Source organism: Diabrotica virgifera, chromosome 7 (assembly GCF_917563875.1).
Source record: "Diabrotica virgifera virgifera chromosome 7, PGI_DIABVI_V3a".
NCBI classification, from domain to species: Eukaryota; Metazoa; Arthropoda; class Insecta; order Coleoptera; family Chrysomelidae; genus Diabrotica; species Diabrotica virgifera.
The window spans coordinates 209,528,850-209,547,413 of NC_065449.1; the positions used below are offsets into that span (position 1 = coordinate 209,528,850).

At 35.2% G+C, this 18,564-nt stretch overlaps 1 protein-coding gene across 1 annotated transcript in view; it reads right to left on the reverse strand.

The window, feature by feature from the left end:
* LOC114329884 (ATP-binding cassette sub-family C member 4) overlaps positions 1–18,564 on the reverse strand; it is a 351,864-nt gene that overhangs the window by 31,926 nt on the left and 301,374 nt on the right. The window contains exons 12-13 of the mRNA XM_050655875.1: positions 15,589–15,936; positions 6,775–6,925 (exon numbers count right to left, since the gene is read on the reverse strand). Of these exons, the coding sequence (XP_050511832.1) occupies positions 6,775–6,925; positions 15,589–15,936 (499 nt within the window). The remainder of the gene's footprint in view (positions 1–6,774; positions 6,926–15,588; positions 15,937–18,564) is intronic.

Consider the following 18,564-nt stretch of genomic DNA (forward strand, 5'->3'; position numbering starts at 1 on the left):
TTTGACAAACGGATAGCAGAACACAAAAGGGCATTCAACAATAGAAAAACAGACACTTCTACATACGCACTTCACCTTCTAGATCATAATCATTCTTTCAATGAAGAGTTTAAAATTCTACATATTCAAAATAAAGGCCTTAAGCTATCTTTTTTAGAATCTATGGAAATTAATAAACTGAAAAATACAGATATAATTCTGAATGACCAACTCGAGACAAACAGCTCCCCACTCCTCAACCTCTTCAGTTGAAGATTAAAAAGGCAAACACATTGTAAACTATATTACTTGAGAAAGGCACTCCGCCGAAACAGCTGTAGTCACTTAGATATAATAAATTTTGTGGAAGTATAGAAAACAAACGTTTTCAGTTTTTTATTGTTAGAATAAGTATATGAAATAGAGAAGTATGAGATTGATTTCTATTGGTGATAGTGGAGTGAACAGACTGAACTAAATGAAATATATTTAAGTGCAGAACTTTATGAACGTATGTGATTGCAACTGAAATCAAACAAATGTAAAATGTGAAAAAATTATTTTAAATTGGGATAAATGGATATTGGAAGTTGCCTGATATGATTGGAAATGAAAAGATAGATGGAAAAAAGGATAGTAAATGCATTAAAACTTAAATGTTATAGTCTGAAAGAAGTTTGACTGAATAGATCATAATGGATGTAGGTGTGCAGTATCCTATTGTAAAGTAAAGTCTAAGACTAAGTTTTCACTCTAATGGCATATAGCATATCCCACCAGAATGAAAACAATGGGAACCTCCTCTGGTTACACCTCCGAGGCTTCTACAATTTGCAAGCCATACGGATGCTGAGACTAAGGAAGATGAGGGAATTCTACAATTTACAATTCACGTCCCATCTGCTCAGCGCGGTAAAGTTCCAACGAGACTGGTTCCCTTCATACTCCACACAGAGTAAATGTAAATCAAAAATGAATAACCATTTTCAATTTCGTTGCAAAACGAAAATACAGCCGAACCATATTCCAGTCCAATCAGAGAGTGCTGCAAGCACCTCTACCGGTTTCGAAACTTATTAGTCTCTCATCAGGAGGCACATATATGCTGCCCTCCCTGATCCAACCAAAACAAACCCCAGCGTGCAGTCCCGAATCGCAACGAACGAAATGGCATAGATGCCCTAGCGGCAACTGCTAGCAAAAGACTAAGTTTTCACTCTAATGGCATATAGCATATCCCACCAGAATGAAAACAATGGGAACCTCCTCTGGTTACACCTCCGAGGCTTCTACAATTTGCAAGCCATACGGATGCTGAGACTAAGGAAGATGAGGGAATTCTACAATTTACAATTCACGTCCCATCTGCTCAGCGCGGTAAAGTTCCAACGAGACTGGTTCCCTTCATACTCCACACAGAGTAAATGTAAATCAAAAATGAATAACCATTTTCAATTTCGTTGCCATTGTTCCCATTGTTTTCATTCTGGTGGGATATGCTATATGCCATTAGAGTGAAAACTTAGTCTTTTGCTAGCAGTTGCCGCTAGATGCCATTTCGTTCGTTGCGATTCGGGACTGCACGCTGGGGTTTGTTATGGTTGGATCAGGGAGGTCAGCATATGTGACTCCTGATGAGAGACTAATAAGTTTCGAAACCGGTAGAGGTGCTTGCAGCACTCTCTGATTGGACTGGAATATGGTTCGGCTGTATTTTCGTTTTGCAACGAAATTGAAAATGGTTATTCATTTTTGATTTACATTTACTCTGTGTGGAGTATGAAGGGAACCAGTCTCGTTGGAACTTTACCGCGCTGAGCAGATGGGACGTGAATTGTAAATTGTAGAATTCCCTCATCTTCCTTAGTCTCAGCATCCGTATGGCTTGCAAATTGTAGAAGCCTCGGAGGTGTAACCAGAGGAGGTTCCCATTGTTTTCATTCTGGTGGGATATGCTATATGCCATTAGAGTGAAAACTTAGTCTTTTGCTAGCAGTTGCCGCTAGGGCATCTATGCCATTTCGTTCGTTGCGATTCGGGACTGCACGCTGGGGTTTGTTTTGGTTGGATCAGGGAGGGCAGCATATGTGCCTCCTGATGAGAGACTAATAAGTTTCGAAACCGGTAGAGGTGCTTGCAGCACTCTCTGATTGGACTGGAATATGGTTCGGCTGTATTTTCGTTTTGCAACGAAATTGAAAATGGTTATTCATTTTTGATTTTTAAAGTCTAAGAATCTAAAAAGAAAGAAGTGACAGAATGTTACTAAGTAAGGAAAGTGATATATATGACAGACCAGAGTGATTTGCTGTATGGTGTTTTTTTATTGTAAACGGAGATGAGAGAAAATGAGTAAGTAACATAACAGGCAACAGGATAAAATGAGTGATAAGGTACATTCCAAAGAGACAATAAACCAGACAGATTTAAGGATTATTAATAATAAGAGCCATTTAAATAAATTATGAAAGAAATGGTGAGATGAGATATAGAGGACCTGAAAAAAGACAGAGACACGGGGTCAAACCAGAAATGACTAGGAATGGAGAAAAATATGAAGGATAGGAAAATAGAAGAATCAAAATTGTGTTAGGGATGGGATAGTGGGAGAGGCAATAATGAAGTGGAAAAGAAGATGCAAGTTGAGATATGTGTTATTGGGTGATTAGTATGGAAAGAGAAGATTGTTAGAAACTAGTGTGGTAGTGGTTTATTTAATTGTAGCATTTAATCACTTGTAACGCCGACCTGAAGATGATCTGTATATTGTAGAGATCGAAACCGGTCGTCGAAGTAAATTAAATGATTGTGAGTACGTCTGTGTTTCTTTACTTCATTTAAAATGAACTCACACATGCAACCCATTCAACATTTAAAAACATGTAGTATCTCCCAGTATATTTTCCCCCTTCTCCACATATTCCGTGTATCCAGAAGAGAGTTCTAGGTTTGTTTATAAGTTACAATATTTACTTTTGCACACTATCAAAAGTTTGTTTGAAGTATATGTAACATTATATAGTTCTATGTCGTATTCATAAGCTTTTTCTTGAATCGTTCTTCCTTATCTCTTATATGGGCCATTCCACGAACATGCGCCTGTTTTGGATTACTTCGACAACGAATATTTTACTGTGTAAAATAAGAAGAACGAAAGTAAATTGCAAATTACATTGTTGTTTATTGGAATAATTATTAGCGCCATTTACTTTCGTACTTCTTATGTTCCACAGTAAAATATTCGTTGTCGAAGTAATCCAAAACAGGCGTATGTTCGTGGAATGGCCCATACAGTGATAAACGCGCTAATAACCGGCAAAATAAAACAAACGATGGAAAACATATAAGTTGATGAGAAAAAAAAGATGAAACTATTAGAGATGAGAAATTTAGCGATAGAAGCATATAAATTGACATGATATTGTTTGTTTCCCACCTTTAGACGTATCAGATGAGTTAAAACTATCACTGTCACAGTGGTAGTTGCCAAACTCGTCCGATACATCCGATACAACCATCAATATCATGTCAATTTATATGTTTCTATCGCTAACTTTCTCACCTCTACTAGTTTCATCTCTTTTTAACTCACAACCTTATATGTTTTCCATCTTTTGCGTTATTTTATCGGTTATTAGCGCGCTCATCACTGTATATTGGCTGTGTTTAAGGCAAACTGCCTATTCCTCCGACCTTTGCTACTCTGTTTTCTCGCTTTTTTTTGTTCTCATTGTCTGCGTTTAGGATTTCCTCGAAGTATTCTCTCCATATATTTATAATTTGTTGTTTCTTTGTTAGTAGTTCCTCGGCCTTATCTTTGCACAACGTCAGTCAGCCTAAATGACTGTGATTTTTTAAATTCTTTTGTAGAATTATCTGCTTTATTGTTTTTTGTTATACTCTAGGATTTGGTGTACTTGTTTTTTCAAAGACTTTCTTTTGTTTCTTCAGCGTTTTCTAGTCGTTTTTCTCTCTTTTCATTATAAATTTTCCTGCTATTTCTGGTGTTTCTTTGTGGTTCATTAAGTGTAACTGATCTTTTTTCCTCTACTGCAGTTCTACATTCATCTTCATACTATTCCACATTTCTTTCTCTTTTGGCTTCTCCGAAAGTTTATTTATTCCATTTTTGAGTCAATTATTTGTCCCTTTTGCTACAGTCGCGATTTTCTGCCGCAGTTTTACCTCCACAAGATAATGATCTGAGTCAGAATTCGCCCCGCGTCACGTTCTAACATCAGTTATGTCTGTTGCCCATCTTCTTAAGATTAGGACGTGGTCAATTTGATTAGCTTCGTTGGTCCCTCATATTTACTGTTTCTTTATGCCGTATACTTCTTGTTCGGGCATTCTAAGTACCCTCCCCCATTCTTCGCTTTTTCCAGTTACTACTAATACAACTGGAAGTTTCCAAACTGCCTAGATAAGCGCCTTTATTTTGAAAACTCCTGCCGAAAATTGGCCATTAAAGGTAGTAGGGAATAGTCTAGGCGCCAGAGGGATCACCGTGTCATATTCAATTCTGATGGACAAACTCAACGGTTTCTTATGGATTTTTGGCTGCTGAGTACGAATTTCGAGGGGGGATTTTGATCCGAGTGGTCAAAAAAGTGTTATAAACAATTTAATTGTTTATAAATTGTTTATAAGGCTCTGGCTCATAAACTAAAAGAGATGAAAAAAAATGTTTCAAACAAAATTTGTTCCTTAATAAAAAACCAAGAAAAAACCGTTTACTAAACTTAAATCTAACAATTAGAACTCAAGATATTGTAAAATTAGTGCACAATGCAAATTGCAAATTGCAAAATAAGTATTTTTCGAAGCTTTATCGATCGTAACTCGGCTTCTACGCATGCAAATGAGTCTTAGAAGGTGTCGCTTTAAAGCTTAATTAACAGGCTTCCAAACAAAGTTCATTAAATTACTTGATCTTCATTTGTTTTAAAGTTATACCCGTTTGAAGTTACAATTTTCTTAAAAATATTGTACATTCATTTGTTTATAAGGGTTTCAAGCAAATTTGAGCTATAAACATTTATACTTTAATGAACCATAATGATAGAAAAACTCAAAAGGAACAATTTGAGGTTATGAAAATGTTCATAAGTTTATTTTTGGCCAAGATGTCGATATTTTAATGGCGCGCGCTATGAAGCGCAATATCGGCTCACCGCGTAAAGGTTCACGCGCTAACTTCTCGATGCAAATTATAATTTCTATGTATACATACGTTATCTTCATTTTTCATTTTTGAAGATCCTAATAAAATTTTATCATATAATTCTTATAATTAAATCATCATACTGTACCTCGTATCACCTTTCATTCTATTTACTTTGTCTTCTATTTTTTGCTCTAAATGAGAAAAAAAAACATTAAAAATTAATATTTCAGAAGTATAACTAAAAAGTAAGTCGATATTATTTATTAGTACTATTTTTACAAACATTTTTTTCATGCATCTGCAAATCTGCAAAGAGATATACAAGGAATATCATCAGATTTTTTACATCTGCATAAGTTCTTAGCGAAATTTTAACAGTTACATGGTGGTACAAGTCTGTTCTTGTAGGCAGTAAAACTAAAACTTTTTGAGGCTTCAGAGTCTAATTATCTATATGATATCCATATAAAGTGGATCTAGAATCTTTTGTTCATAGATTTTGTTCATGAATCATAGTTCTTTTGCAGCATCATTAAGGCCCGTCAATTGTGTGTATGCCGCCACATCATAAATGCTCGTTTTATATGCAATGATGATGCTGCAAAAGCATTCGATCCATTTTAATATGGATATCACACATTGGCTCATTTGCTTGCGTAGAAGCCGAGTTACGATCGATAAAGCGTCGAAGAATACATATTTACTTGACTGTGAGCCAATCGTGCGCCTCATAGCGCGCCATTAAAATATCGACATCTTAGCCAAAAATAAACTTACGAACATTTTCGTAAGCTCAAATTGTTCCTTTTGAGTTGTTTTATCATTATTGTTAATTAAAGTATAAATGTTTATAGCTCAAGTTTGCTTGAAACCTTTATAAACAAATTAATGTACAATTTTTTTGAGAAAATTATAACTTCAAACGGGTATAACTTTAAAACAGATGAAGATCAAATAATTTAATAAACTTTGTTTGGAAGCCTCTTGATTAAGCTTTAAAAGGACACCGTATAGGGCTCATTTGCATGGGTAGAAGCCGAGTTACGATCGATAAAGCTTCGAAAAATACTTATTTTGCAATTTGAAATTTGCATTGTGCACTAATTTTACAATATCTTGAGTTCTGATTATCGGATTTAAGTTTAGTAAACGGTTATTTCTTCGTTTTTTATTAAGGAACAAATTTTATTTGAAACATTTTTTTCTATTTCTTTTAGTTTATGAGCCACAGCATTATAAACAATTTTTAAACAATTAAATTGTTTATAACAATTTTTTGACCATTCGGATCGAAATCCCCCCTCGAAATTCGTAATCAGCAGCCAAAAATCCATAAGAAACCGTTGAGTTTGTCCATCAGAATTGAAAATGACACGGTGACCTCTATTTGGCGCCTAGACTAGAATAAAAGAAAGGAATTTGAGGTTTAGACAGCATATTACTGGGATTTAGACTTGGTTACTTGGACGGTACGTCAAAATCTAACAGTTTGCATAGACATGGGCACTAACTCCTTGAAGTAGGTCCAATCTCTAGGACAATTTTACAGAAGAGTATCTACTCGCTGCCGCTTTTTATAAGTTATAGTGAATTAAATGCTAAATTGTACTAAATATTTTTCCACTTACTTATTCCTTCCAGTCTTTTGATATTTTTCGATGTTTTCAGGTACACATGTCTCATTGATAAGAAGAAAATTCCCATGAAGAAAACTAATATAAGGAAATATGGGTTTATTATTGCAACTAATATCAACGATCCAACCATCATTAAAATAATCTGAAAATATAAATAAAAAATAAGTAACATTATTTTTCACTGACAAAATGAAGCAATACACTCTAGAGCAGTGATTCCCAAAGTGGTCTGTATCGGCCCCCAGGGGTTGATGAGAACCTGCAAGAGGTCTACATAGGCGAAAATAAAAATTGGGGGTCTACGAAATTAAAAAGGGGGTCAATGGCAGACATGTTAGTATAATAATTTTAATATCGGGTACTTGTTGGGTCGGATTCGATTACTTCGAATCCTAGTAATAGGGAACTTGCATAAATTTTTAAATTCGAAAAAAATGTTATAAATCACAACAGAACATAATTTAAAACATGTATCAAAGATAAAAAAGTTTTGTTTGTCTTTCGTTTGGCCCCTAAAGACGATTAAAAATTCAAATTAAAACAGGTGGTCCAAAACGCATAGTGACGTCATATAGTTGTGCATGTACATTCTGCACCAACAAAGCAAACAAAATTGTATATAATTTTAAATTAAACACTATAAACGTCAGTAGAAAATACAACGTCACAAGCGTTTTTGATCGTTTGAACTATTTTACATTAGCTAAGGGTTCTTCTAAACCAAGGCCAGAAAACAGAAAAAAATATATAGATTTTAAATTATCTTCTAAGTTATTATGAGGTTTTACCGCGTGAAAGTTTGGAAATATTATTTTTAAAGGAAACTGAATAATATTACGTAATAAAAAAATGTGTAAGTTCCCTCATAGGTTTGGCATTCGTTTTGACACTGACACTAAGTTTTATAAATATATTTGATAATTTCTATTTCTGATATATTTGAGTGTTTTTAAGATATATTTTTTAAAATGACCGAAGAGGGTTTTTGTAAAGGGCAGTCTGATAACTTACCTATAGTTGATATGTGTATGGTGGCTACATATTTTCAAAAGAGTGAAAATTTTTCCGTCGGAGAAGTTCGGGGAGTTAAAGCAGATAAGTAAGTACATATATTATGTATATTATACTCCCATTATACCTACTAATTTTATACTGTGATTTTATTCTGATTAATATTCTCATAAGTATTTAACGATAAAACTTAGTAGGTACACACTTCCTATTAAGTATAGTGATCAAAAAATGTCATTACAATATAAATATTTTCCCATATTTCGCGACGATGCTGTGGCCAAATACCCAAGTAGGTGGAGGCCAATAAACTAAAGAAGAAGAAGAAGAATATACTTACATATAACCCTCCCACATCACTGATATAACCATATAAAAAACTAATGTAAAACTATGTGACGTCACGGGCCGTCTGAACTACTTTAAAATAAAGAAGACTTTAAATTTGTATTTCTAAGTTATTATGAGTTTTTGAAGCGGGAAATTTTGGAAATCTCATTTTTATACAAAACTGAACATTATTATGTAATAAAAAAAATGTGCAAGTTCCCCATTATTCTATTATCCGACCAACCGCACTGGTGCTTCAAAGTTCTTTTGAAATGAATTTGAAAATGAAGAGAACTTCCACCAATTAATTCTTCACACTAATGTAGGCTGGCTGCCGAAAGGCTTATGTCTGACAAGATGTTTTATACTATTTGTATCTGTTTTAGAGTTTTTTTGTTATAGGTCTGGATCACGCGTATGAAAAAAAAGTTGATTAATAGCAAGCTGAAAATTTGTTAATAGCTTAAGGGTGTCTAGTCGGACAAACTTTGATATATGGGAACAGTGGAACAGGGGAAGTTTTAATTGTGGAACAGGTTAAAAATTGGGAACGGTCAGACCACGAAAACGGCATATTGTAACAAGAATTATACTTGGCAACCCTGCCGACCAAGTGACAGAGGTTCTCCCGACGGCTGACAGCGGACATGGCGGAGACTGCTTCAAGAGTGCCTGATTGTACTCCAAGCCATTTGAACTATTAGTTTTAATAATGTAGTTTGTTTCTATTTCTTTCGGTAATTATACCGCTCACAGTAAAGTTTGTGCTTATTATTATTCAACCCCGATGTGCAAGGTGCTTCCCATTATTTACAGCTGAAGTTCGAGTACGAGCAAAACCCCTATAATATATCCTAACTCTCACACCCTACACCCTCATCCCCTTATATTGGCGTCCCAACTTTGTGGCTAGGAATTATAGACATTGTTTCGTAAGTGTTAAAGTGCTTTTAATACCAGAATTTCGCTGTAAGTAGTATTTTAAAATCAATAACCCTACTTTTTCATATCGTGGCGTGGCATGTATTTTGCGCCGATTTTCATGTTTCACCGGTATATATCGATTTTGCATGCACGATCTGAGTACGGGGAATCGATTTCGTATTTCGATTATTCGAATTGATGTTCGCTTACTTGTCGTTCTGCGCGGTGTTGCCTATGTCTAACACTGTTTCGTAGCTCTTCAAATTTTTTCAACATTTTGTTGCCAAATTTAAAATTTTACCGAATTTGCTCGGATTTTAAATTAAAATATAATTATATAACTTTTTTCAATAAAATAACTTTATTGCATATAATTATATACCTTTTTCAATAAAATAACTTTATTGCATATAATTGTATAACTTTTCAATAAAATAACTTTATTGCATATAATTATATAACTTTTCAATAAAATAACTTTATTGCATATAATTATATACTTTTTCAATAAAATAACTTTATTGCATGTAATTATATTACGATTTCTCAATAAAATAACTTTTATTGCATATACATATAACTATCTAATTTTTACAATAAAATCACTTTTATTGCCTGTGTCTGTTACACATTTAGTAATATTTGGTTATCTGCTATACTTTGTACAATGTCAAAAGGTAATTCAAAAAAATCCTACAGCAGGAGAATGTTCTGCTCCCGCTATGGTAACAATGTCACAAGATCAATTTGATTCATTACTTTCGGTACTTGCTAATTCTAACAAACAAGTATCTGAAGATATTCTGGTACAAATCAGAGACATTAATAGAACTCCTACACATACGTCAGGAGGAAACTTCGTTAAATGTACTGCTCGCTTTGATGGTACTGTTAACGCTGATGTTGAAGCTTTTCTCGACAATGTGATCACTTTTAAGGACTGTTCCCAAATAAGTGATGAAAATGCTCTTCGTGGTTTATCCATGCTACTTAATGGTAGTGCTGCTACATGGTGGCAAGGTGTCAAAAATACCATTCTCACATGGGAAGACGCTGTACAAGCCTTGAGAGATGCCTATTCGAGAAAACTTCCTCCTCATTTAATATTTCGAGAATTATTCTCGCGTGAACAAAATTCTAAGGAACCTACCGAACTGTTTGTTTCTCGTATTCGAGCTTTGCTCGCACAATTACCTTATACCCTAACCGAAGAGGTTCAGTTGGATATGGTTTATGGCTTAATGGCGCGTAAAATACGAAAAAGGTTACCAAGGAATAAATTTCGAGACTTTAAGGAACTTTTAAGGGAATCTCGAGAAATCGAAGCATCCTTAAAGGAAGGTTTAGTTGCTACCGACTCTGATCGTCGACAAAAACCTCAATCGAATGAAGACAAGGATTCTGTTAAACCAAAATTCAGACCAAAGTGTACATTTTGTAAAATTTTTGGCCATACTCAGCCGGAATGCAGAAAATTTAAGCAATCTAATTCTAATGATTCAGTTAGCACCTCTGTACCTCCTAGTCGTCCAAATACGAATCCTAGCACTTCAAATGTACCTTCTCAACGTTCTTCCAGTGTAGTTTGTTACGGTTGCAATACTCCTGGTTATGTTCGCACAAATTGTCCTAACTGTAAAATTTCTGTAAATCCTATTACCACAGAAGCAGCTTCTTCTGTAGAGCTTCTTTTAGCAGAAACTAACAATTTGAATAATCGTCCCCTCTTACCAATAAGTGTCTTAGGTTTGAGTGGTTGCGCATATGTTGATACTGGAGCTAAATGTACTATAGCTGGAATTAGACTTTACAATCATTTTTTAAACAAAGGTCTACACTATATTTCCAAGGAAATGAGTTTAGTGCTTGCTGACGGTATAAGCCGCACGGTAACAGCTCATATTTTTGAGTGTTTGGTTCTCCTATTAGATAGATCCATACCTACAACTTTTGTGGCATTTCCTGAACACACATCAGCTAAAACTCTTCTTGGCATAGACTTCTTAAAAAATGCTGATATTATTATTAATATCTCTCAAATGAAATTTTCATTTGCTGATTCTCCTGATATTCAACATAAACTATTACGGGAACCTAACTCCTGCAATGCTTCAATTAATCTTCTTGAACTTACTTTACGACAGGACGAAGCTTCACAGTTAAATACTTCTGAGCGTAATACTTTACAGTGCTTGATAAATCAGTACGGTGACATTTTTATGGAACATAATGAACCTACACCATTTGCTGAGCATTGCATTAATTTAACCAGTGATATTCCAATCGCTGTGCCCCCTTATAGGACAACACCTCAGAAAGCAGAGATACTCAAAAATGAAATCCATCATTTATTGGAAATGGAAATCATTGATGAAAGCGACTCAGCTTATGCTGCACCAACTGTGCTCGTTCCTAAAAAAGACGGTACCTTTCGCATGTGCGTTGATTACAGACGCCTCAACGAAATAACTGTACCAGATAGATATCCTCTACCGAGGATGGACGATCTGTTGCATGCCACCACACAGACACTATTTATGACAACACTAGATCTGAAAAGTGGCTACCATCAAATAAGTGTTCGTCCATCAGATCGAGATAAAACTTCTTTTATTACCCCTTTTGGTATTTTTAGATTTAATCGTATGCCTTTTGGTCTACGAAACGCGCCTGCTACTTTTCAAAGGCTTATTGACCGTTTTCGTAGCGGATTACCAAGTATTACTATTTTGGCATATTTAGATGATATTATTATTTTATCTAGCTCATTTGAAAATCATATCAATGATCTAGCTAGTGTGTTTCAAAGATTGCAAGTATTCAAACTGTGTGTAAATAGAGCAAAATGTACTTTTGTGCGCTCTTCAGTAAAGTATTTAGGGCACCTTCTTACGCCCAATGGGATCGCTCCTGATCCAGGGAAGATATCAGCAATTGCTGAAATGCCTATTCCACGCAATGCTAAACATGTTCTGTCATTTTTGCAAACTAGTAGTTGGTTTCGACGTTTTGTGCCAAACTTCGCAGGTATATCCAAACCTCTTTCGGATCTAACTAAGAAGAATGTAGCATTTGTTTGGGGACCGGCACAAAACCAGGCCTATGAAACTCTTAAGAGATTGCTTACGCAAGCTCCCATTCTGCAGCAAGCAACTTTTACAGATACTTTTGTAATTAAAACAGACGCAAGTTCATATGCACTTGGCGCATGTCTCCTCCAGGGGGAGGAAGAAAATGAAAAGACAACCCAAAGAATTGCTCTTCGTTATTACTGGCCTACCATTAGGCGAGATGTTGTAAAGCATATAAAGAAATGCATCGACTGCCAAAGGTATAAACCTTTGAATCTAGAACCAGCAGGTCTAATTCAAACACCTGTGTTGGCACAACGCTTTGAATGCGTTGCAATTGATTTAGTGGGTCCACTACCTGTGACTGAAAAGGGAAACAGATGGATTTTTGCAGTGGAAGATACTTCCACGAAATGGATAGAAATATTCCCGTTAAAACAAGCTACTGCAGAGGAGTGCGCAAAAGTACTAATAAGTGAAATATGTTTACGATACGGCACCCCTCGTAGAATAATAAGTGACAACGGACCCCAATTCGTTAGTAAAATAATGCAGCAGTTTACATACTGCCTAGGTATTCAGCAATCACTCATTCCTGTTTATCACCCTGCCTCAAATCCGGAGGAACGTAAAAATCGAGATCTTAAAATTCAGATTTCCATTTTAGTGCAAAGAGACCATACTAAATGGGATGAAGTGCTACCCAGTATACGTTTTTCTATGAATACCGTACCAAATTTAGCTACCGGTTATTCCCCGGCCTATTTGAACTTTGCGCGTGAGCTACGTACGCCCACAGATGTGCATAAAGACTTACGAGCTATTATCGCGAGTGAAACGGTTATTCCTGAGATAACACCTTACTTGCGCAGGCATACTGACATTTTATTAAGTGCGCGAGAAAATAATGAGTTACGCCAAGACTCTTCGAAATTGTATGCAGATAAACATTTTCGCGAAACCGTTGTGTTTAACAAGGGACAGAAAGTTCTAGTAAAGACTCACATCCTTAGTAAAAGTGATGCAGGACTGTCTTCTAAATTTGCGCCTCGTCGCGATGGCCCATACCTTATCCTTAACCAACTTTCTCCCACCTCGTACGAGTTAGCAACTCTAACGCACCCAGATGTATCGATCGGAAAATACCACGTGTCTGCTCTCCATCCTTTTGTGGAAGATGATTCCGATTCGCCTGTAACTCCTCTACATGAGTTACGTAGTAGAGGTCGACCTTCAACCACGTTGCAGAAAGATGTGGCAGCCAAAAGCAGAGGGGCTATCCCTAAACGACATCCTAAGACAACGCAGCAATCTACAGGTTCTGGTGTACCTGTAACCACAACCAGCGACTCCAGTAGTACCTCGTTGCCTACGCAGATTGATTGTTCCATACAGAGACCCAGACGTTCCAAGCGCCCTCCTAAGCGCTATCAAGATGCTCATGTATGATACCCGAGGTCTGTTCCAAGCCCTCGCTAATAACCAGTTATTCCGTTTTGTATCAGCCATACTCTACGTCTGATCCAAAGGGGGAGGATGTAACAAGAATTATACTTGGCAACCCTGCCGACCAAGTGACAGAGGTTCTCCCGACGGCTGACAGCGGACATGGCGGAGACTGCTTCAAGAGTGCCTGATTGTACTCCAAGCCATTTGAACTATTAGTTTTAATAATGTAGTTTGTTTCTATTTCTTTCGGTAATTATACCGCTCACAGTAAAGTTTGTGCTTATTATTATTCAACCCCGATGTGCAAGGTGCTTCCCATTATTTACAGCTGAAGTTCGAGTACGAGCAAAACCCCTATAATATATCCTAACTCTCACACCCTAAACCCTCATCCCCTTATAATATGTATTTTGTCGGACAGAACAGACTTAAACTCTCCGAACAGAGATTAAATTCTCATGCAAAAATCAGACTGCTATTTATCATCAAATGGGCGTTTTAATGAGTGAAACATGTAGAATATGTCAAATGACAGGAATTATGACAGGTGATAAATAGCAGTCTGATTTTTGCATGGGTGTTTAATCTCTGTTCGGAGAGTTTAAGTCTATTCTGTCGGACAAAATACATGTGCCGTTTTCGTGGTCTGACCGTTCCAAATTTTTAACCTGTTCCACAATTAAAACTGCCCCTGTTCCAGTGTTCCCACATATCAAAGTTTATCCGACTAGACACCCTTAAGCTATTAACAAATTTTCAGCTTGCTATTAATCAACTTTTTTTTTCATACGCGTGATCCAGACCTATTAGTAAAGATGAAAATTTGAGAGAAAATTTATTAAAGATAAAATCAGACATTGCATATTTGACAGGTTTGTTTGCTAAACGTATGGTGAACTTGCAGTTGCAAGGTGACAGTTTAAATTAAAAAAAGTCGATCATTTCGGCGTTTCTTGCCAGAAGTAAACTGATGAAGCAAAACATTGAGGACTTTTCTCAATTCTCCAAATTGTCCCAGGTAATCTGCCAGGAAAACGTTTCAATCTATGTCCAACATTTGAATGCCGTCTATTCAGATTTTGAAACCAGATTTGATAATATTCTGACGCTAGTAATACCGTAATGGATTATCAATTGATTTGGTGACATTGAAGAAACATATTATGTTATATTTAGAGGAATTGATTGGAATAAGCACCAATGCAGAACTTAAGGTAGAGTTTAGAAAGGGATATCAACAATTTTGGCTTCAAAAAGACATACAGTCGGAAAAATTAAAGAATACCCATAAACGATCACATCAATCACTTATTTTGTATTTGCTATTTTTTTCTATAACAAACGTTTGCTATTTATAGAAAAAGACAGCAAATACAAAATAAGTGATTGATGTGATCGTTCATGGGTATTCTTTCATTTTTCCGACTGTACCTGTTACTTATTCCGTATTATGAAATAGTGCGAGAAAGTTTTAATTGCTTTTTCATTATAGTACATACGTAGAAAGGGGTTTCAGCGCAATTAAGTATAAATCTAACAGCAGAAAAGAAACAAACTGGACATCATTAACCGAGGAGATTTGAGATTATATCTAACTTATATCTATTAATTATTAATGCCAAATATTAATTATTAATGCCAAATATTAATAATTTATTAGTAAACCATCAAATTTATCCCTCCCATTAAGTGTTTATATGTAAATTTAGAAATGTTAGAAACTTAAATCTTTCAAAGCGAATAGCAGAGGGTCGATTTAAAATTGAAAAACATAACAAGGGGAAAACATAACAACGAAAGGAAAAAGTTTGGGAATCTCTGCTCTAGAGCGTGCATTTATTTGCAAATTTCAATTTTTTAAATGTAACATTTTTAAATGAAAGGCTGATTTATCTAAGGACGGGACGTGGACGCCACGGCTCTCTTGCGGGCCACGTTGAAGATTCTTCCACGGCCCGTGTCGTACACGCCCCGTCCTAACATAATTCCGGCTTTATATTTGGATTTAATGAAGATATACCTGCGAAGCATCTAAGATAGCTTTGGGCAACCATTCATCGATGGCTCCTATATCTTTCGAGAACCTATTTAAAATTCTTCCACTGGGATTCGTATCGAAAAATCTCATAGTAGCTGCGATGACACTATGGAACATGACGTCATGTAATTTTTGAGAACTCCACATGGCTAGCTTGTAAAATAGCATCGATCTAGCGAATGCTATCACGAATAGAGCTATTAATCCTCCAGCGTATATGTAAATACATGTTTCGGTTGACCATTCTACGGTAGACCTAATACTGACTTCTTCTGTTTTGTTTGCACTTGTTCTAGATAACGTTTGGTTTCTAAATTCTTCTATATTTACCTAGAAAATATACATGAAGTTATTCATTGAAATAATTAAACTATTTAGTTACAGAACACAATAAAAAATACATAAAATGTTTTAATAAAATAAAAAATAAACGGGTAACCCCGTTAACACAGTTAAAATGCCCTCATTGCCAGAAATGACTGAAACTTAATCCGTCACCCCCTCTGCAAAAATATCATTTTTTGTAGACCCGTAGGTTGAGTGTACCGGGTGTCCCAATTAGAATGGCTCTCGGCCATATCTCAGGAACCGTTTATAGTACAGCTTTGAGGAAAAAAAATTATAACAAAAGTTGTCTCGGGAAAAGCCTGGAAATATTTTCATAATTGTAGGTTCACCGCTAGAGGGCGTAATTGAATATCAAAAATTTAAAAATCTAAATTTGACAAAATTTGCCTAATGAAAGGGCACTGGAAATCCAATCATCGTATTCTACATAAAATTGTGTGCATATTTGATTTCACAAGTTTAAGGGCCGGTACTTTATGTCTCCGTTAACAGCCGGTTAGTTAACGGAGGTTTAATCGGGACCTCTTTAGGTCTCTTGTGTTGTATTAAATGCAATTACAAGTATTATTATAATTATAAATAAGTATAACAAGCATTATAATTGCATTTATTACAACGCAAGAGACCTAAAGAGGTCCCGATTAAACCTCCGTTAACTAACCGGCTGTTAACGGAGACATAAAGTACCGGCCCTAAATCTACCTTTGCAAATAAGAGGTGGGGATGAGTGGGAACCTTTTTATGAAAAAATGGCTAGAAGTCCGCTTCTGCTAAATCGGATTTTGCAAACTTGGTCTTGAAAATAGCTCTTTTTCGTCAATGTAAGAGTTATAAATTGGAACCAGCTTACTAAGTAATATGCCAGTTAGAAGGCGTTTAATTTTTTTTTTCAGAAATCTAGTGTTCTTTGGAAAATATTAAATACAAGTATGCATTTTTAATCCTATACTACAAAATTAGACCAAATTAGCAACAGAATAGCGAAAACCGCATGTCGATAACTTTTTTACATCTCAAGATATCTTACGAAACGTGTATATTTAAAAACGTAAATGTTACTGTCACCGGTAAATAAAGTTAAGGAAAAGTAGTGGGCTATGGAAATAACAAAGAAACATTTTCCAGATGTCAACGTATATAATAGGGCTTTTCAACGCTTTTCATTTGTTTCGAGCCTCTGTGATATGTCGTATATTAATATTATACACGAATTATACGACATTATGACAGGCTCGAAAAAAATGAGAAGCGTTGAAAAGCCTTATTAATTAAAGCAACAATAAGACAAACAACACTATAAAATATAACAAACAAATAAAAACAACTATTTAGTGACGACCTAAATGTTCAAATTGTTGCAAGCAATCATTTTAGATGCAAGCATTTACTCTTTTTCTTTTTCAAGAGTAGATTGAACAGCAGTTCCAATTTCTGATCTCGAAATGCTTTGAATGGCGTTTCGTATTCTCTGGATCATGTTTTCTAGACTAGTGTAGTAAATGCTTGCATCGAAAATAATGGGCAACAATTTGAACATTTAGGTCGTCACTAAGTAGTTGTGTTTAGTTCTTTGTTATATTTTATAGTGTTGTTTTTCTTATTGTTGTTTTAATTAATTATATTTATATAAGTTAACATCTGGAAAATGTTTCTTTGTTTTTTCCATAGCACACTACTTTTCCTTAACTTAGTTTACCGGTGACAGTAATAGTTATGTTTAAAATTTACACGTTTTTTAAGATATCTTGAGATATAAAAAAGGTATCGACATGCGGCTTTCGCTATTCTATTGCTAATTTAATCTTATTTTTTAATACAGAATTAAAAATGTATACTTGTATTTAATATATTCCAAAGAAAACTAGATTTCTGATAAAAATTAAATAACGCCTTCTAGCTGGCACATTACTTATTAGACCGGTTCGAAATTATAACTCTTACATTGACGAAAAAGATCTGTTTTCAGTAGTAATAACCCAAGGACATTAATAATTGTTCGAAAAAATTTTATAACAGATTTCGAAAGCTTGTTGCTTGGAAACAGACCGACGCCGTAGGCAGAGGTCTGTTGCCTGTAAGCAACAAGCTTGAGAAAGTTGTTAAAAATTTTTTGAGCATTTATCAATGTTCGAGGGTTATTCGGATAGAAAATTTTTTGCTGGTTATGAAAAAAAATACAGAGCAGAAACAATTTATTTAAATGTGCAATTAACAATTCTTCCACCGTCCGATTTCCATCTAATTCATATTTTCTATCATTGCAAAAGTCCATAAACGCTTTCCATACAAATTTTTTACTGTAAACAGTATTCTTTGGTATATTTGATTCGGTAATTTCATTAATATTCTCATCAGTATTACAACCAAATCGTGACATTTTGAAATATTGAATATTTGAAATGTCAAAATCGAAATGAAACGAAATGTAGGTATCCATAGCTACATGATTGAGTGAAAACAGCCCATGGGATCTGTTTTCAGTATAATGTTGGTTTTATTGGTTGTATTCAATCAGATGACCACAAATTAATTGATTTCATTGGATTTCTAATTGAGCAAAAAATTTTCAACAAGATAAAGTTTGCAAAATTCGATTTAGCAGAACCGGAC